At 36.8% G+C, this 22,273-nt stretch overlaps 1 protein-coding gene across 4 annotated transcripts in view; it reads left to right on the top strand.

Moving 5' to 3' along the window:
* Window positions 1-22,273, top strand: part of DOK6 (docking protein 6) — a 723,957-nt gene that overhangs the window by 559,369 nt on the left and 142,315 nt on the right. For 3 of the 4 annotated variants that reach the window (XM_089664054.1, XM_089664037.1, XM_089664045.1), the window contains one exon: window positions 19,589-19,662. The exons of the other annotated variant lie outside the window; for it this stretch is intronic. In XM_089664054.1, the coding sequence (XP_089520180.1) occupies window positions 19,589-19,662 (74 nt within the window). The remainder of the gene's footprint in view (window positions 1-19,588; window positions 19,663-22,273) is intronic. 4 annotated transcript variants of the gene reach the window in all.

Raw genomic sequence — 22,273 nt, 5'->3', positions numbered from 1 at the left:
TTCATTCTTCTTCTTCTTCTTTTCATTCTTCTTTTCATTCTTCTTCCTCTTCTTTTCATTCTTCTTTTCATTCTTCTTCTTCTTTTTTTCATTCTTCTTCTTCTTCTTTTCGTTCTTCTTTTCATTCTTCTTCTTCTTCTTTTCATTCTTCTTCTTCTTTTCATTCTTCTTCTTCTTCTTCTTCTTCTTTTCATTCTTCTTTTCATTCTTCTTCTTCTTCTTTTCATTCTTCTTTTCATTCTTCTTCTTCTTCTTCTTTTCATTCTTCTTTTCATTCTTCTTCTTCTTCTTTTCATTCTTCTTCTTCTTCTTTTCATTCTTCTTCTTCTTTTCATTCTTCTTCTTCTTTTCATTCTTCTTTTCATTCTTCTTCTTCTTCTTTTCATTCTTCTTTTCATTCTTCTTCTTCTTCTTTTCATTCTTCTTCTTCTTCTTTTCATTCTTCTTTTCATTCTTCTTCTTCTTCTTTTCATTCTTCTTTTCATTCTTCTTCTTCTTCTTTTCATTCTTCTTTTCATTCTTCTTCTTCTTCTTTTCATTCTTCTTCTTCTTCTTTTCATTCTTCTTTTCATTCTTCTTCTTTTCATTCTTCTTCTTTTCATTCTTCTTTTCATTCTTCTTCTTCTTTTCATTCTTCTTCTTCTTCTTCTTTTCATGTTTCTTTTCATTCTTCTTCTTTTCATTCTTCTTCTTCTTCTTTTCATTCTTCTTCTTCTTTTCATTCTTCTTCTTCTTCTTTTCATTCTTCTTTTCATTCTTCTTCTTCTTCTTCTTTTCATTCTTCTTCTTCTTCTTTTCATTCTTCTTTTCATTCTTCTTCTTCTTCTTTTCATTCTTCTTCTTCTTCTTTTCATTCTTCTTTTCATTCTTCTTCTTCTTCTTTTCATTCTTCTTCTTCTTCTTCTTTTCAGTCTTCTTTTCATTCTTCTTCTTCTTCTTTTCATTCTTCTTCTTCTTCTTTTCATTCTTCTTCTTCTTCTTCTTCTTTTCATGCTTCTTTTCATTCTTCTTCTTCTTCTTTTCATTCTTCTTCTTCTTCTTTTCATTCTTCTTTTCATTCTTCTTCTTCTTCTTCTTCTTTTCATTCTTCTTCTTCTTCTTTTCATTCTTCTTCTTCTTCTTCTTTTCATTCCTCTTCTTCTTTTCATTCTTCTTTTCATTCTTCTTCTTCTTCTTTTCATTCTTCTTCTTCTTCTTTTCATTCTTCTTTTCATTCTTCTTCTTCTTCTTCTTTTCATTCTTCTTCTTCTTCTTTTCATTCTTCTTTTCATTCTTCTTTTCATTCTTCTTTTCATTCTTCTTCTTCTTCTTTTCATTCTTCTTCTTCTTCTTTTCATTCTTCTTTTCATTCTTCTTCTTCTTCTTTTCATTCTTCTTCTTCTTCTTTTCATTCTTCTTTTCATTCTTCTTCTTCTTTTCATTCTTCTTCTTCTTCTTCTTTTCATTCTTCTTCTTCTTCTTCTTCTTCTTCTTTTCATTCTTCTTTTCATTCTTCTTCTTTTCATTCTTCTTCTTTTCATTCTTCTTCTTTTCATTCTTCTTCTTCTTCTTTTCATTCTTCTTTTCATTCTTCTTTTCATTCTTCTTCTTCTTCTTTTCATTCTTCTTCTTTTCATTCTTCTTCTTCTTCTTTTCATTCTTCTTCTTTTCATTCTTCTTTTCATTCTTCTTCTTCTTCTTTTCATTCTTCTTCTTCTTCTTTTCATTCTTCTTTTCATTCTTCTTCTTCTTTTCATTCTTCTTCTTCTTCTTTTCATTCTTCTTTTCATTCTTCTTCTTTTCATTCTTCTTCTTCTTCTTTTCATTCTTCTTCTTTTCATTCTTCTTTTCATTCTTCTTCTTCTTCTTTTCATTCTTCTTCTCATTCTTCTTCTTCTTCGTCGTCGTGCCCCGTGACTGCCCAAATGAGTGAAGTGTGCGGTGATTCTAAGATCGACGGCACTCATCTGCATGTCCTACTGACTGACAGTATTATTTCTCTTCCCCAGCAGACTCCAAGGGCATTTAAATTAAAGGTACAGTGTTCTGCACTAATATAAAGGCTCTCTGAAGCCTAGAAACCCTTTTAATAAGTTAAATTCGCGGCGAATAAATTCGCATCGAATCGAATTTCTCCCGCAAATTCGGCGAATCAGCCGAATCGAATTTTTGAGTAATTCGCTCATCTCTACTCAGAATGTTATCAAATAGCAGACATCCCCCTTGAAATGACTAAGAAAGCTGAAGGTGTTGAATTCTTACAGAATGGTTAGAAGTGCTTTGTTGGGGTTAGTAATATAGTAATATAGGTAAGCATGTTATCTGCATATAACCCCACTTTATGTTGCTGTCTATTGATTGTCATACCTTATATACCAGGGTTGGTCCAAACTGCCCTAGCTAAATACTCCTTTGTTAAAATATATAGATAGAGACAATATTATATTGTCATTATTCTACTTGTTGGTAGGTCTTACAGAGTCATCATTTTTTTAAAAGAAAATTCGTAGATACAACAATCTGTCAAAGTCACTTTTCAGAGTCATTGGAAAGAAGGCAAGAGGGTACACCAACCTTATGCATTACCGAGTTAAAGCACAACCTATTGATGAAGAAAATGTACTCATAAATGTCACATGTCTGTAGGCATATCATGTAGCTTCAGCCAGTCACTAGACAAGTAAAATCCAGTGGTCAGACCTGAGTGATATTCAACAGCAGAAACAACACATTTTGAGGTGGTGTATTGTCCACTTCACAACTTAGTATATTGTATAACCATAAAAATATATAAAAAATATATAAAAGACAGCAAATAGTAAAACTAGATGCAGTCATATTATAATAAATACCCTGTGAGTACTGGCTTGAATAGGGCTAAGTTTATCATTAAGGCCAGGTTTAAATTTCCCATATATCCACCAAGTTTCAGTTTGTAGTATCTTTTAGTCTCAATCACTACCTCATGGGTGGAGATGCACCTCATCCGATGCAAACAAACTGCAGCCCATCTGTTTGATAGCTATGATGGTAGGCAAAATGCCTTACAATTGGACAGGATAAATTGAAACTAAAATGTTGTATATATGTTCATAGACTCCCTTCCACCAACAATGTTTGATTTTGCCAACAGAAAAGGCTTGACAATGGCAAGTTAGTAAATATGCCTACCTTGGTGTTTGGCAATTAGCAAAATGCCCTGGTTTAACTCTCTGTCCACCGAACAGAATCACCTTCCAATCAGTTCTAATAAACTTACACATGCCCACATGTTTAGCACTTAAAAGTCCCCAAAGGTAGGAAGATACACAGATATCCTCTTTTCTCATTTTCAAAATGACTTGGAGCTAGTATATTTCTTATTGAGTTCTTTGAAATTAAATTTAATGCAAAACGTTGTCTGAGTGGCAACCATGACATACCGAATCTGGAAGCTTGCAGCAATCGCTGTAGTAGCAGTGCCTGCAACAGTTATTTTCAGCTTCCACAAGGATTGGCAAGATATGGAACATGCATACCTACACTGGTGAAAGCTGGACCAGTATAACTGCGCAAAAAAGCCACATCTAAATTTCGGCTTTAAATCCAAAAATGATAATAGATAACAGCTATAGACCATTTTGAATTGTGGATTAAATAGATTCAATGTAAGAACTTTGAGGAAATCTTTTAACATGTCTGCAGGACCTGAACACAACATGAAGATATTTGAAATATACCAGTGGCAAGGGAAAATGCACTATATTGCCAAAAGTATTGGGACACCCCTCCAAATCATTGGATTCAGGTGTTCCAATCACCTTCATCACCACAGGTGTATAAAATCAAGCACCTAGACATGCCAACTGCTTCTACATACATTTGTGAAAGAATGGGTTGCTCTCAGGAGTTCAGCGAATTCAAGCATGGTACTGTGATAGGTTGTCCATCTGGGAACAACAGCAACTCAGCCATGAAGTGATAGGCCATGTAAAATGACAGAGCGAGGTCAGCGCATGCTGAAGCATACAGTGTGCAGAAGTTGACAATTGTCAGGAGTCAATAGGTAAAGACCTCCAAACTTCATGTGGCCTTCAGATTAGCACAACAACAATGCATAGAGAGCTTCATGGAATTGGATTCCATGGCCGAGCAGGTGTGTCCAAGCCTTACATCACTAAGTGCAATGCACAGTGTTGGATGCAGTGCTGTAAAACACACCGCCACTGGACTCTAGAGCAGTGTGGACGTGTTCTCTGGAGTGATGAATCATGCTTCTTTGTCTGGCAATCTAATGGACGTTTCTGGGTTTGGCATTTGCCAGGAGAACAGTATTTGCCTGACTGTATTGTGCCAAGTGTAAAGTTTGTTGGAGGGGGGATTATGGTGTGGGGTTTTTTTTTCAGGGCTTGAGCTTGGCCCCTTAGTTCCAGTGAAGGGAAATCTTAAGGCATACAAAGACATTTTGGACAATTTCATGCTCTCAACTTTGTGGAAACAGTTTGGGGATGGTCCCTTCCTGTTCCAACATGACTGCGCACCCATGCACAAAGCAAGGTGCATAAAGACATGGATGAGCAAGTTTGGGGTGGAGGAACTTGACTGACCTGCACCTGACCTTAACCTGAAAGAACACTTTTGGGATGAATTAGAGTGGAGGCTGCGAGCGAGGCAATCTCATCCAACATCAGTGCCTGACCTCACAAATGTGCCTCTGTAAGAATGGTCAAACATTCCAGGCCATTAAAGTTTATGTGCGTGTAAAGGCAGGCATCCCAATACTTTTAGAAATGTAGTGTATGTCAGAGTTACATCGACAAGTCCTCATTTGAAAACAGCCATCGTTCTCACCCCACAGGTAAAGGTTTGCATACAATGAGGCACATGTCATTCTAACTGACACTCCCTGGATCTGGAGGTAGTGATAGACTTAAGTCTATCAGCAATTATTTTAGCATACATTTTCAGATATTAACATTTATCATGGACATGGGCCTGTAACTGGAGCAATGTGTGGGGTCTTTGTAAGGTTTAGGGATGAGAGTGTTGGCTTTTTGTGATTGTTTAGTAAAAGGGCATGTGGCAGATACCACAATAAATATATTCATTAATATAGGGCAGGGATTTTGAATTAAAATTCAAAGAGGGCAGATCCGAAAACTTTGCTTCCAGCAGAAATGCTAATCACAGTTTTGGGTGATGACTCAGATCCTTCATATCACAGCCACCCCCCCCCCCCACACTTATTTTACAATCCTGTTCTTACATCAGTGCCCTCCACCCCTTTCACATCATAGTTACCCCTTTACAGCAGTGTCCTTTGCCCCCCCATTCACAATGCACCCTCCCGTAGCTCTGCCCCCCCATTCACATTGCAGTCTCCTGCAGCTCTAACCCTTATTTACAATACAGTCCCTGGCAGCTGTGCCCATTCACACTCCTACTTTACTACACAAGGCAGAAATCAGGAGGCAGGACAATTGTAAACATAGAGCGGGAGGCACAACCACTGTGGATGGAGGTCAGAGGCTAACAGAGTTAACTTTTCAAGTGAACCAGCAGAAAACTGGTTGATAGGATTGCCTTGCATCCTAGCAACCAATCACCTGCTGCTTAATGTGAAAAGTTGATTCAGGCAGCTCCCACCAGCCATCCACAGTGGCTGTACCTTCTGCTCTCTGTTTACAACTGCCCTGCCCTGCCTCCCACTCTCTCCTTGATAATGACAGTGGTGTCAACAGCTGAGGTGTAGAATGGGTTCCCAAATGGCCGAACCATGGAGGTCCAGATAGTACAGGTACTTGGTCTGGATCCAAACCGTGGTCTTGCATTTAATGATGCGTGGTATAGGGGAAATGATTTCTTTAAAGAGATTATAAAAGGTGGCTATGCAGTATTCAGTACAAGAACCTTTTCCATGTTAGGAATTGGTTTACTGGAACAGTAACATAGAGAGAGAGAGCCTCAGTTGCAATTGTTTCAAGGATAGCAAGTGCAGTAGATAGTGTTCTAAACAAGATTGGTTTCTTGGAGTACAGGGGTTGTGTTTGTAAGGACAAATATTGTCTAATTCAGTAAAATAAGTACAAAAAGAAGAAGTGATATATGCAGATGTCCATAGAACTGTGAACAAACCATAGTGAGGGATATCGGTGTCAAGCAGTGTTGCCAACCTACCAGACTGAAAATTACTGACACGGCACCCAGATTTTAGTACAGGCAAGCTTTTACTGGCATTTCCAAAAGTTAAAAAAATTACAGTTTTAAGTTAAAATGTCATTATTTAGGTAGCAAACAAGGGCAATATGCAATTAGAAATGTGATTTAAGGTAGATATTAAGGCAAAAAAAGTAGCTCAGGGACAGGACTCAGGAGGACAAAAAATTAGAATGGGTAGACACACACACACACGACTCTCACAGTGATATTGACAGCAGTTTGCAGAAGCCCAGATGATAATGACACCTCAACAAAATGACATGTCCCCTCCTGAGTCACAGTGGCAGTCTCTTTCCATGCCAGGTGGTCCCTTCAGTCCACTCCAGTCCAAACAGCACTGACAGTCCTGCTCCTGGTTTGTCTTGCTCCCGTTCCACAGATCCGCACATGAGGCACAGCTTCCTTTTACCATGACATCACACGACATGCTCAGGCACCACCTCTGCCAGACCCGCTCCCCACTGGTGTTGCCCAAACACACTGTAGCAGGTACTCTGATGGTCTTGGCGAGTTCCAGACCGAAACTGTGCATGTGCAGTGTCAAGCTGAGTGGCACAGCTACATTTTTAACTGGCAGCCTTTTTCTGTCTTGGGCATTTACTGGCAGAAGAAAAGTGCCAATTTTTTACTGGGTGCCAGTAAAAATACTGATGGTTGTCAACGCTGGTGTCAAGGTTCAATTGTTTGGCACTGATTCAGCGTGGAAGAAGTTTGCCACATCTACTATATTTGCATGCATATACATTAAACGTAAACAATAATATTTTTGAGAAAGGAATTACTGGTCTAGCAATTTCTGTGGGTCAGTATTTTTTTTTTTTTTTAAGTAAGGTCTAGTAAATGGAGGGTTCTTGATCTCATTTGTGAGCTGTCTCTAATGTTTAAATTTCCAGAAAAAATAAAAATACTAGTTTTATTTTTTAAACAGGACACATGTGCTATTAATGTTGCTCTATGTATTCACTTTATTGTTTCTCAGTTCATGGAAAGAGGAGTAGAATATACAATAACAATTAGTGTATTCTGATTGGTGAGCTAAGATATGAAAGTGATTAGAGATATGCACGCTGGAAAAATTTGTTTCCTTTTCTTTCAGATTAATTCGTAAATAATTTCATTTCATCATATTCTTTATGTTAGAATGATTCATTTTCAAAATTCATTTTGTATATTTAGATTCATTTTGTATATTCATTGTTCTGAATTGATTCGTTTTTTCAGAAATTATTTCAGAAGATTGGCTGTATTTGTTTTAACGTGTGAATTCATTATTTCAGATTACTTATGCACTCTGAGTCATCCCTGCTAGTATTTTTTTTGTTTTAACAAAAGAGAAGTTACTTCTTAATAGCTGGCAGGTAGTATGCTCAAGTGCCTTTTGCTGACCTCAAACCACACATATTCATGCATCCTAGACCTTTTCCACAGGGCGATGGATGCAAATGCTGGGCACACTCTGGTCCACCCACTGTTAGCTGGGCATTCAGTCAAACATAGTCCCACTGATGGCTGGGAATGCTCTCAGATATGCTCCTCATCTTCTGCCTTCATTGAACACTGCTGATAGATTGAGAACCTGGTATCATCCTGTAACTGTCCCACTGATAGCTAGGAACAACCCATCTCCACTCACAACCCTGACAGAGATCCAGTTGCTGACATCCATCAGTAAACCATTGAAAGTAAGAGAATGCCATCTTGATAGGTCCCATGAGGAAGACAAAAAAGAAACATGTTTTCTGGCTTAGTCTCAACATTTTTGGTAGTGGGGTCCTATGGGGTAGGAGAGAGGGTGGAATTTACCAAAAATTATGCTGCCATGAAGTCAGTTAGAAAAAAGGACTACTGCTCAAACACAATTGGATGATAAAAGTTTTGTTTTATTTACTAAACTAATTGAAAATAACATGCTTTATTCCTTTAATAAATCAACCCAATAGTGTTCAGTAAAGAAATGAAAGCATATACCTGTTTGTGTGTTGCTAGTCTAAGCATATGGTATTTGTCCATTATTATGACATTCTGAATGCAGATAACATTTTAGTAGTCAGTTTTTCATGCTGAAATCTAAGGGAAAAAAAGGCTCAGAAAATGTTCACAACTGTATTTAAATAGTTTTCACAGTCTGATATTTATACTGTACTACATTGATTTATTCTCTATTAAAACAACATTTGTATGCCCTTATGTACATAATCAGTCTGGATATACCATTTAATCTATGATCTGTAAAGATTTGCCAGGAAAAAATACAAAGTAAAAACTCTAATTCTAAATACCAGTTCAATCTGCCTTTATTTATAGTATGTGTTACTTGTTTTCACTCAATAATGGCATGCCATCTGAAAAAGGTCTAATAAATAATGCATGGTAGTTATGTGTTGTTTTCACATTTTTCTTGAATTGTATAATGCAAGCATTATTTTTTAACACTATTGTAATTTAGAATGAAATCTAATAATCAACTCCTCTCATTCATTCACTGCTACAGGCAAGTCTAATCTGTTCCTAGTGGACCGAGTAAGTCTGTCTGGCAGCTTCATTAATAGATGAAGTGCACACTTGCAGTCAATGTCAAGGGAGGAAATGTGCTAGAGAATGGTTGAACTTATTTTCCAATACATAGCTTGTGACAGCTAGCATTAATAACCATGTGGGTGAGTTAAAGAAAAGTTGATCTGTCCTAAAGATAAACAATAAAATATAGTTATCTGTGTTATTATTTTTTTGGTAAAGTACAACATGTAAGTTTTTTTTAACAACATGGTTAAAAGCGTATGCTTTGTCCAATCCACTCTTATGATCCATTTGGTGAAGAAAATGCATAAATAAGTTTATAAACAGTGCCATAATGGCACACCGCATATACAGTATCTTCACAGCTACACAGTCACCGTTTTTAATAACTGCAAAAGACCACTGCCACTGTCATTCTTTATTTTATTAAGACTTAATTCTTGGCACTATAGCCCAAGAAAATCCTGAGCCTCATGCCTAGCCTTTGCTAAATATTTTTTTTTGTTTATATGCTGGATAGAGTTGAATAAGTCTTTATGGTGAAACATATCAGTAAGAGAGGCCTGAACATGCACCTGAGAGAGTGACTGTCAGCTGAATGGAATGACATGACCAGGACATGCTTTTGTAAACTGTTGTTGATAGTGACACTAGAAAATGTGAGTGTACTGACATTATTTGGATTTTAATAAAGTAAAGTGTTTTTTTGTTTTTTTTTAACATAAAAACAGAATCTTTATTGAATAAAAAATATAAAACAGAAATGTAACAGTACAAATAATTGTGTGACATAAAGAGTATACAGGAATGGTAGGCAACCACTTGCCGACCGCAGATAGCCGAATGCCAGCTTCACCGCGGCTGGACATTTCTGGGAGGGCGTCATATGTCATTCTTAAATGATTGCGCTTCCCACGCATCCCCGGCATTGCACATCGAGAACTGTAAGTGAGGGGGGTGAACTGCCAATTAGAGCGGATGTTTACATTTGTGATCGCTCTTCATTGGACAGAGAAATCACAAATGTAAACACAGAAGGGTCATGGCTGGGTTTCTCTCTCCTTTCCTCACACCAATACCAAGTGTGAGGATAGGAGAGAGAATCAGTTCCTAAACTATGAGTGTGCTCAACAGCGCCCTATCTGTGCTCATCAGTGCCCGCCAGTGAGTGCATATCAGTGCTCATCGGTGTCCATCAGTGCCCATCTGTGCTCATCAGTGCCCATCAGTGAGTGACCATCTGTGCTCATCAGTGCCCACCAGTGCGTGCATATCAGTGCTCATCAGTGCCCGTCAGTGCCCATCTGTGCTCATCAGTGCCCACCACTGAGTGCCCATTTGTGCTCATCAGTACCCATCTGTACATATCAGTGCTTTTTGGTACACATCTGTGCATTTCAGTGCTCATCAGTGCCCATCTGTGCATATCAATGCCCATCTGTGTACATCAGTGCTCATTGGTGCCCATCTGTGTACATCAGTGCTCATCAGTGCCCAGCTGTGCATATCAGTGCTAATCAGTGCCCATTAGTGAGGGCTCATCAGTGTCCACCAGTGCTGCCTTATCACTGCAGCTTATCAGTGATCATCAGTGCTGCTTCATCACTGCAGCTTATCAGTGCCCATAAGTGCTGCCTCATTACTGCAACTTATCGGTGCACATCAGTGCTCATCAGTTACCATCAGTGCTACCTAATTGCTGCAGCTTATCAGTGTACATCAGTGCCACTTATTTGTACACATCAGTGCCACACTCATTAGCACCCATCAGTGCACATCAGTGGAAGTTTATCAGTGCAGCCTCAATGCAGTGTATTATTGCACATCAGTGCAACCTTATCAGTACCCATTAGTGTAGCCTCATCACTTCACATCAGCACACATCAGTGCACCCCCATCAGCACCCATCAGTGCACCCCCATCAGCGCACCCTCATCAGCACCCAGCAGTGCACCTACATCAGTACCCACAAGTGCAGACTCATCAGCACCCATCAGTGCACCCTGATCAGCACCCATCAGTGCACCCTCATCAGCACCCATCAGTGCATTTTGTGTAAAAAAAATATATTTTAATTTTCTTTCCACATATTCGAAAAACTTGTGGCAAAAAACTACATGTTCAAAAGACCCATTATGACTCATAGAATATATGTTGGGGTGTTTGCTTCTCAAAATGGGGTCATTTTGTGGGTAGTTCCATTGTCCAGGTGCTTCAGGGCCTTCAAAAATGTAATAGGTAGTCAAGATGTTAGATGTGTAATTTATGTCCCTAGAACACCTGATAAGTCTTACACATGTGGTATTTCCATACTCAGGAGGAGTAGTAGAATGTATTTTGGGGTGTATTTTGGGGTATTTATATGTTATTTGTTAGAAATATATTAAAAAATGCACAACTTTGTATAAAAAAATTAGGTTTTTATTTTTTTTCCACATTTTCTGAAAACTTGTAGAAAAAAACAACATGTTCAAAAGACTCATTATGCCTCATAAAAAATACGTTGGAGTGTTTGCTTTCCAAAACTGGGTAATTTTGTGGGTTTTTCCTCTGTCCTGTGTGATAGGTGTGATAGGTTGTCAGGAAATTAGATGTGTATTTTTGCCCCTAGAATGCCTAAAGGTGCTACTTGGATGTTGGGCCTCTGTATATGGCCAGGCTTTGGAAAAGTCTCACACATTTGATATTGCCATACTCAGGAGAGGTAGCAGAATGTATTTTGGTTTTTTGTCTTTTTGGTATTTATGTGCTATGTGTTAGAAATATCTTATAAATGAACAACTTTGTGTAAAAAACAATACGTTTTCATTTTCTTCCCTTTTTGATATAAACTAAATGTTCAAAAGACTGACTATGCCTCACGGAAAATACGTTGGGGTGTTTGCTTCTCAAAATGGGGTTATTTTGTGGGTAATTCTATTGTCCTGGTGCTTCAAGGCCTTAGAAAGTGTAATAGGTAGTCAAGATATTAGATGTGTAATTTATGTCCCTAGAACACCTGATAGTGCTCCTTGCATGCTGGGACTCTCTATGTGGTCAGGCTGTGGAAAAGTCTCACACATTTGGTATCATTATGTTCAGGAGGAGTAGCAGAAAGTATTTGGGGTGTAGTTGCAAGTATGTCTGTGCAGTGTGTGACTTGTTAATATGCCAATTTTGTGGGGGAAAACAAAACATAAAAACTTAATTTTCCAAAGAATTGTGGGAAAAAATTACAACTTCAAAAAACTCATCATGCCTCTTACTAAATACTTTGGAATGTCTACTTTCCAAAAAAAATGATCATTTAAGGGGTATTTGTACTGTCCTGGCTTGTTAGGGCATCAAGAAATGAGAAAGGCCATCGGTACATCAGGTGTGATCAGGAGTGATCAATTTTCAATGATTGGTGCCAAAGCTTGTAGACTCTATAGCTTTCACACAGACCAAATAATATGCACTGATTTGTGTTATTTTTACCAAAGTAATGTAGCAGTTTAGATTTTGGTCAAAATGTATGAAGAAAAATTACTTATTTGCAAATTTTTATAACAGAAACTAAGAAAAATGCATTATTTTAAAATGTTCGGTCTTTTTTCTTTTATAGTGCAAAAAATAAAAAAAAAAACATTGGTGATTAATTACCACCAAAAGAAAGCTCTATTTGTGTAAAAAAAGGATGAACATTGTATATGGGTACACTGTTGCATGACTAAGTAATTGTCATTCAAAGTGTGAGAGCACTGAAAGCTGAAAATTGGCCTGGGCAGGAAGGGGGTATAAGTGCCCAATAGGCAATTGGTTAAACAACCGAGAAAATCAACATTGTGACAATGTAGATAAAACACCAAATATGGCATGAAGATAAGGACCTTTACAAATTATGTAGCTATTTACTGCAGGGGCAGTACAGCTAGTGACTACGTCCCGGAGTAACAGACCTATCCCATCTAGGTGTTAGTCTCCGTAGATTGCAACCAATGATCCCAAATTTTATTGTATTTGTTGGGACATCCTCTATTAGCATATATCAACTTCTTCAAGGGTAGGGTGTTGTTAATATCTGCCTTCCACTCCTCAAAAGTTGGAGGAAGTGTCTACATCCAATGACGGGCTACCAATTTCCTGGCACTAAATAACATTTCATGTAAAAAAGTAGTCAAATGCCTTTCAGCTTCTAAAGTAGGGATTATTCCCAACAGACAATGCTTTGGGTCCAAGGGTACAGGAGAACCCATATGGTTGTGCAAAATTTGGACTACCTGAGCCCAAAATCTATTTATCTGTGGGCATTGCCAAATCAAATGGAAAAACGTGCCCAGGGACACATGGCATTTAGGACAATAGGGGTCCCTGTCAGTTCCAAACTGTACAAAACAAGCTGTAGTGAGATGTGCCCTATGCATTACATAGAGTTGGGTAAGGTGGTCCGGCAATTTAGGGGAAACCTGCTTAAAGTCAAGTGGTTTTAACAGTGATTTACCATGTGGGGTTCTATTTTGCATTGCTTGAGGAAATAGTGAAATGAACAAATGGACAACAAGCAAAAGAAATTGTCAGTATAAATGTTATTTTGACCTGAATAATCTAGCAAAGTCATTCCTCAATGGTGAGTTTGTCTATTGAGCACAGTTGTGGGACACAGCATGTCCTGAAGTGGTTTTTCCTTTCACAGAGGTGTTAAGAGATAAAAAGAAGATTTATATATGTTGCACGTAAGACTGATTCTACAATGTTCGCACAATTATTAGGCAAGTTGTATTTTTTGAGGATTCATTTCATTATTGAACAACTACAGTGCTCTTGGTCAATCAAAAGTGTTAATAAACCTTAAACCTGAATATTTAGGAAAGTAAAAGTGAGGCTTTGGTTTCTTAGGAGAAAATTTATGTGTGCACAATTATTGGGCAACTATTAGTGTGCAGAATTATTATGCAAATAAATGAAAAATGAAAATTTTCCCATCTCACTTGTTTATTTTCATCTGTTAAAGTGAGAATATTAAACAAACAACACAAAAAGTACAACTAAACATTTCTGCCATTTACAAAAAAAAAATCAGTGATCAATATAGCCACCCTTCTTTTTAATAAGTCATAAGCCTTCCATTCATGGAGTCTGTCAGTTTCTTGATCTGTTGACTATCAACTCTTTGTGCAGTAGCAACCACAGCCTCACAGACACTGTTCAGAGAAGTATACTGTTTTCCTTCACCACAAATCTCCCATTTAAGAATGGCCCACACTTTCTTAATTGGGTTTAGGTCAGGTGAGGAAGGGGGCCATGTCATTATTCTTTCATCTTTAAGGGCTTTATTGGCTAGCCAGGCAGTGGAGTACTTTGATGCATGCGATGGAGCATTGCATAAATACCATGGTCTTCTTGAAAGATGCATACTTTTTCCTTTACCACTGCTTGAGGAAAGTGTCTTCTAAAAACTTGCAGTAGGTTTCGGAATTGATTTTGAGTTCATCTTCAACCCAAATAGGTCCAGTTAGCTCATCTTTAATAATACCAGAACATGCCAGTATCCCGTCTCCACCTTGCTGGTGTCTGAGTCAAAGTGGAGTTCTGTACCCATTACTGATCCAGGCACGGTCCCATCCATCTGGTCCATCAACAGTCACTCTCATCTCATCAGTCCATAAAGCCTTTAAATAAATCTGTCTTCAGATATTTTTTGCCCCAGTCTTGACGTTTTGACTTATGTGTCTTGTTCAGTGGTGGTCAAGTTTCAACCTTCCTTACCTTGGCCATGTCACTGAGCACTGAACACCTTGTACTTCTGGGCACTCCAGGTAGGTTGCAGTTCTGGAATATGACAGCACTGGAGGATAATGGGTTCCTGGTAGCTTCATGTTTGATTATTCTCAAATCTTTGGCAGTTAATTTGCGTCTTTTTTCCTCAACACTTTTCTAGCTACCCTGTTGACTATTTGCAACAAAACATTTCATGGTTCTGTAATCATGCTATAATATCTTAGCAATTTCAAGAGTGCTGCATCCCTCTGAAAGACTTTTTACAATTTTTGATTTTTCAGAGTCAGTTAAATCTCTTGTTTGGTCCATTTTTTTGAGGAAAAACAGCTGCCTATTAATTATGCACACCTTGATATAAGGTGTTGATCTCCTTAGGCCACACCCTCCCTCATTACAGAAATACACATCACCTGATGTCAGGGTCCTATCCATGGTAGAATTCCTGGAAGACTGGGCATTTCCGCCAGTACCCTACATGGCCACAGAAATACACGCATCAGGCCAAGTTTTGGTGCCAAGCGGCCTTTATAAGGAGGCTCTTCACTCCCTCAAGTTGCTGGATGATCTCTAGCTCCCCATACCTTGTTCCTGGTTCTTGCTCTTGGACCTGTCTACTCTGCTTAACCCCTAATTTGACCTCGGCTTGGCTAACGGATACTCTCTCTCTTGCTCCTCTGTGTATGACCTTGGCTATCCCATCTGACTACGTCTGCTCTGATTCCCACCTGGTACCTGGCCTTGGCTTGAACCGGCTATCCAGTAATCCTCTATTCCCGGAAGGGCTTGCATACCTCGCACAGGTGCCATCTGTCTGCAGACCTCATCTCCGTGCATCAACTGTGCTCCTGGGTGGACCACCAACAGGCACTCCTACAGGCGACCTGTGCCACTTTGGGCCTTACTCCCGCTGTCCCACTCTCAGGGGAGTCTGGAACTTAGCCGCAAGGGAAGCCCTCTATCCATTGGCCTCCATCACCAGGTACCTGATACAAGATATGCTGAAATCCAAAAAGAATTCAAGTTTATAAGGCTTGGAGTTGGACAATATGTATAAAAATAATGATTTGGTCAAAATACTAACTTGCCTAATAATTGTGCACACAGTGTATGTTGAAAGAGTTCCCTGTCAAGGGACGTAAACTGAAGTTATGGATATTTTTATGTGAAAACCACTGAAGAAACATTGAAGGATTATGGGTTGGAGACTGCACACCATTAAAAAATGTATGTCTGTTTATATATGATATAATTTGCGAATCATAGTAGGTGACCAGCAAAGTGCTTTTTGTTAAAACATCATTTGGGTTTCCTAAAAGTGTAAGAACTGTAAGAACCATCAAAATTGCATCATCTGGGCATCTACTGGTCTTATTGATTAAAATTAGAAGGTAAGCAAGTTTTAATATAGTCCCCCACAGATTTCTCAAATTATTTACTGGCCACTGGCGTGAAAGTCACTGACTAATAATCATTCAAGCTTGCAATTGCAAAGGTCTGAGATATCAGAATCTTATAAGTAGTTGTCAAACAAGTTGGACCTTTTGCCTGTTGCAGTGACCAGTGAAAAATAACTGTAAACATTGAAGCAGGCTGTTTGTCTCATGCCTTTATTACATGGACTGGAACACTGTCAGGCCAGGTCCCCTCAGAGCAAACAATATAACATACGGCTCATCTGACTTGATTATGTTGGAAAATAGGTAGTTGGCCATTTTCTGTGAAACTTATAGATATTGGTGTATCCTTACTTCTACTACCCTAACTGGATAGACTGTTGTCGTTTTTCAGCCAGACTAACTATGTAACTTAATAGAACTATCCTCAAAACAAGCTAAACGTTTTCCAGATTTCTGTAAAAGAAGCACTGACCAAAGAAACATTAGTAGTGTGTTTAGTAACATTTTTAATAACTTGATAAATACTGCAAACATCATTCTCCTTAAAATGATCTTCAACATGTTGTTTATATTTCTGCTTGGCATTTTGAATGCATCTATCCAGATCAGCCTTTTTTTATAAACCTTTCTGTCCCCTAACCTTAGTGCTGCATCCTGAGCTCTCCGCAGCATGCACACTTCATTATTTAACCAAGGTTTCTGATTGAGAAACATGTTCCCCTGCTGTTCCGTAACCACATTTTCAATGCAAAATGTAACATACGATCGTGCAACAGAATGTTAACCAATGTTTGAATGCTCAAAAATATCCCACATTGTGCCTCAAAGCAATCCTGTAGAGATAATAAAGCTTCCACTGCCCAAATCTACACTGTTTTTATGTGAGGTTTAATTATGCTAATCTGTGGTTTATCAGCTGTAATCAAATCCAGGGACATATGATCTTGTTATCCTAAATGGGAAGAAGGATAGGTCAGGGACATTTATATACACCTCGTGTAGTGTCATACTATTCCTTTAGTGTCCACAGTCTTGTAAAACTTTGGTAAAATAGTCTTAAGACTGGATTGGTTAAAATGATATGCTCCAATAAAAATAATCTTAGGTTGTTTATTTTTAATAGTTGGAGGTTTACTAAAACTGGAGAATGCATAATCTGGTGTAGCTTTGCCTAGAAATCAATCAGCTTCCAGGTTTAATTGTCAAAGCCTAATTTAACAACACAGCTGCACCAGATTCTGAGTGCTCCAGTTTCAGTATATTTCCCCCTAATGTAGCTACTGTATATTCACTTTTAAATACCTGTTGAAAAAGTACAAGATGTAGACTGGACATCATTATTAAATATGGACAATTTAATGATTAACTTTTGTGATTATTTTGCTGTACTTCAAAAATTAAAATGTAAATGTACTATTTCCTGGGTGATTATTTTTTCATGGTTTACATACCCTGGGTTGAGTATATCATGTTCTAATGATATCTATAATGTGATGATGCCATGATCAAGTCAGATGAATGACTAATCTCTCTTCCTGTCTAATAGTATAATACAGAATGGTTGTGATGTAATTGGCACCCTCTCATCTTTCTTTTTTCTTTATCCATGTTTAACATAAAAATGAATAATGTGGTCATTTTAACAACATCATTGGTGATAACAATAAAAACGGAGCATAAGTTATGAAGTGCTGTGTAGAGATAAAGAAAATGGGGGCTTAAGTGTGCCAGACTTTAAGAGATATTATTGTTCTGTTTTTGATTGAACATATAATGCAATAGGGAAACATTGGGTTAAGATAGAAAATACACTAAGCGAGACACAGAGAGGATTGTTTGGTTGCCACAGCAGTATCGTAAATTGGCTGAAGGTACGAGCACTTATACATGGAATGTAATTAGGGTTTGGGAGAGAATTCCCATGCAAATGGGATGGGAATTTAATTCAATGTTAATACCACTATTGGGAACAGATTATTTCCCACCTGGGAAGGAATAGATTTCTGGTATATGGCTATGGAAAGGGAATGCACGGTTAAAAGAAATAATGGAAAAAGGAGAAATATGTCCCTTTGATGAATGGAGATATTTTCAATTAAGTAACTTTGTTACAACACTCCCAAAGCCATTAAGGACAATGGAGAATTTAAACCCATTTGAACAACTGTTTAATACAAGTAAGATACAGAAACATGGTACCTCCCGTATCTATGAAATTCTTACTGCAATAACAGGGTCTATCTCTCTATTGTATATGGAAACATGGGAAAGGGAACTTTGAATATCATTCAATGAGCAAAAAAAAAGAAAATATTTACATTAACATACGGGGCTATAGAAATGAAGGTGGTGGAAATTAATTATAAATTCCTAACCATGTGGTATAATATGCGTGAGTATGGCAAACGTGCAATACAAATAGAAATCACCAATGTGTTGGAGGGGATGTGGGTTTAAGGGTACAATGGCACATATAGGCACAGTGGCTTAGTGGTTAGCACGTCTGCCTTGCAGTAAATGGGTCATGGGTTCGATTCCCGACCATGGTGCCTCCTGCATGGAGTTTGCATGTTCTCCCTGTGCTTGTGTGGGTTTCCTTCCTCACTCCAAAGACATGCTGGTAGGTTAATTGGATCCTGTCTAAATTGGCCCTAGTATGTGTGTATGTAAGTTAGGGACCTTAGATTGTACACCCCTTGAGGGTTAGGGACTGATGTGACTGTTCAATATATATGTGTAAAGCTCTATGTAAATTGACAGTGCTATATAAGTACCTGAAATACATAAATAAAATATAGGATGGGATTGCCCCAAAATACAGGTATATTCACTTAATAAAAGAGATTTGGGGGATTCATATCTTGAAAGATCCGGGTTTATGCTTATTCCATATAACCGAGGTTACAGTAGAAAAATATAAAAACCTGATGATATTCCACCTAATAAACTCAGCAAAGGGATTGATACCAAAATACTGACAGGAACGGGAGCCACCAAATATAAAAGATTGGATAAAAAGGGTAAACTATATTTATAGGATTGAGGAACTGTATCATATTGAAGAAGACAAAATTGAGAGATTTAAAAAAAGATGGGAAAAGTGGGATGGGTTTAAAAGATCAAATAAATATGTTGAATTGGTAGGATTAGAGAATGTTGAAAAGAGAGGACAAGTATAAAAAAGATGGGAAACAGGAAGCAAGACAATAGGGAAGAAGAGAGTGAGATCCTGAGAATAATAAAGGAAGAGAAGAAACTGGGAAAAATAGGAGAAAAGAAATGTTTAAGGGTGGTTGGGTGGGTACAACTGGGATTGGGTAGGGGGATTTTGGGTGCAATGAGAAAATGAGAAAAGGACAAAGTTTTTCTTTGTTTGTATTGTTGAATAATGTGATAATTGATGTCTGTAATACTGAGATATTGAAACTAATACAAACATATATATATATAAAAAGTAAAAGTGATATTATAGTGTACCTAAACTTTATTAGGAAACTTCTAACTAACATAAAATCACAAAAAAAATTATAACAAAGCAGTTGTTTAAAATGTTTAAAATTAATGGGTTATGAAACATCCACATATTCAAGGAAATTAGTTTTAAAATAATTTTAAAATATTGAATAAACGTTCAATCCATTATGTTAGGGTATGTACAGTATAATATTATAGGAAAGTCTAGTCAATAATGAAGTAGATAATGGTCTTGATTATTAAGTCTTTTTCACAACTGTAACAATTTTATTTACTGCCATTAGGATGTCTGATGGGAGATGCTTCAGATTTCTTGGTTTCTTGGTCAAGGACTGATGACATCAAGCCAGGGATGCAGGTACATATGTGTATACATGTAAAATTGTTTTATTTGGGAAAAAAGCTATATTTAAATTATTGTTTGAAACCTACCCAATAATCATTCAGTTATTTGGCTACCATAATTACCCTCCATATAGTGGGTCAAACTAATACAGAGCAATAATTATTTTCAAGCTGTACATTTTATTAGCATACTATTAGATGACACGATGATAATGCTAGAAAATTAACATGAACATTAACAGAAACACAAAACAGATTATACCTACAGAAATAAGAAAGAGGACACTTTGGCCAATTAATTCCAAGAAAGCGACTGCATCTTTTTTTATTCCATATTATTTTGCATTTCTGTTTTTAGAAATGTATGTTTTACAAAATAAACAAATTTGATTAAACAACTTATAGAATATAGCATTTAACAGTTAATTCATACTTTGTCTTTGAACGTTTACTAGTTCATTTCCTGAATAAGCCCCCAATAATGGCAACAATGAAAAGTATGTCATTTAAAGTCCCTGGAGTCATTAATGTAAGTAGCTTTACCAGCTTTCTTAACTTTAAATATGGTTTTAGGCTATCATTTAAACATTTAATAACCTTTAGTAGCAGGATAGTTTTTTGTTCTATTTTCCACTTTCTGTTTGCCCTATATTTTAATCTTGTTCATCTGGCTAAATATCAACAATATCACTGTACCTAAAGATAATATATTTGATAGGTAAACCTTTTTTACATTGTATATTATATCTACTTCTCCAGCCATAAAACCATAGAACTGTATACTTAAAAACATATAACTTACAGCATATGAACACAGTAGTTTTGTTACTTAACATTTAAAGCAATAAAGAATAGCCCGTAAAATTCTGAAGCCATGAGTACTGGTAAATTGAAAGTATTTTGTGAACTTACCTGCTGTGTGCAAAAAGTGTCATAGTAGACTTGATTTAAAAACCTTTTTCACAAACTGAAAGGGTCAAAGTTAGATATTGCATTACTTTGTTTTTTTACATATTCCAACCATGTTTAGATAAAAAAAAAAGTTTTCCCCTCTGTTCCCACCTTACCAAAGCTTACAGCTCAACATATCAACTATATGCAGTAATAAGTTCTTGAATTGAGGGCCAAATCATTAAAATGTTTCTATCACATTGTCACCTTCTTTACAAATCCTTTAGCACATGATACAATGTAGTTTATAATTAACTTTCAGTTTAATATTCACTTATATTGACTTATTATAATATTAATTTATTATGAATTATAGTCTTTTTCATTTTTTTAACTAAACATATAAAATATATCAGATTGATGTAAATCATCTTATTCTTTGAAAACTCTGTACCTTCTGTATGTATGTGTGCACTTAAAATATGGGTGGAAAAATCTAATTAAAATATGATAATGTGATACATAAACAAATAGTCAAGATTATTGCCTGCTTTTTCCATTTTTTTCCCTGATAGTTATAAATATTCATATCTTCAATATTGATGCCAGGCACTTTTAAGGTAACTGACAAAACAGATTACAGTAACGCAATAATGTGGATGTCAATAAATGGCATGGAGCACTGCAAGGGAGCAGACTCATTTCTCAATCTGTTAGAAAAACATTAACATTAGTGTCAAAACAGCACACTATGCTTGGTGAGCCAACTTCTTAGAAGCGAAATGAGATTCCTAAAAATGGATACAACATTCATCATTAATAACTGAGTTGCCAATGATTGCATTTTTACTCTGATAATGAATAATCATATGAACAGTGACAGTGGGGCATTGGTTTGTTTGTCATCTGTAAAGTCACAGGGAACTACAGAGTAACAGTATGCTATAAATCTGTTTCCGTCTTTTTTATTGATAATATTTTATTACATGATGAAAAACTTCACAGGGGACATTGTTTAACTTTCATTTTTTAATCCATTTTTTTTCTAAATTACTTTTAAAATTTATTGTTTTTATGTAAAAGAGGATTGTGATTTTGCTTTGATTCTGCTGTTTTAGGGCAAGTTATTTATTGCAGTGATAATGATATCCTTCAGTGTCATTACATTTGGCACTGATTAAATATTTATTGTTAGGGATCACTGGTTGATTCTTTGGGTATGACATGCATGAATCCTAAGTTTGTATTATGAGTTAGTTGGTTAATTTTAAGTGCTAGGTTAAAAGTCCAGGCACAATTATTTCTAATTTGTTGCAATCTTTACACCTTATCAATGTTCACTACCTTTTGTATGGTTGCACTGCAGCCATCATTCTTGATATATCAGGCACTAAATCTAAAGTAATGACATAGTAGTATAATGCAGTAATTCTGACACTCTGTTGATGTCATGATCATATGTTTTGAGTGGGAAGAAGTGCATGTGGAATTAGGTGTGTGAACTGCTAGAGGTGATTTTGTCAGTTTGCTTGGTTTATCTTTTGGTACAGGCATAGTGCTAATAATTTTGAAAATTTGGAAAAAGTTTGAGTTTAAATCCCATGTGAGACATACAGTTTACAACTGGAGAAAAAAAAATATTATTATTAATAATAATAATAATAACAATAATAATAAAGGGCAAAGTGTTTAGTTTAATATGATTTTAGAAGACAATTGTATGGTGAAGTTAA

The sequence above is a fragment of the Staurois parvus genome, unplaced genomic scaffold (assembly GCF_062004578.1).
Source record: "Staurois parvus isolate SC_StPar_1 unplaced genomic scaffold, SC_StPar_1.0 ptg000045l, whole genome shotgun sequence".
Classification (NCBI taxonomy): Eukaryota; Metazoa; Chordata; class Amphibia; order Anura; family Ranidae; genus Staurois; species Staurois parvus.
Note: the sequence above shows the minus strand (reverse complement) of the source record. Positions and strands in the feature narration are given on the sequence as shown.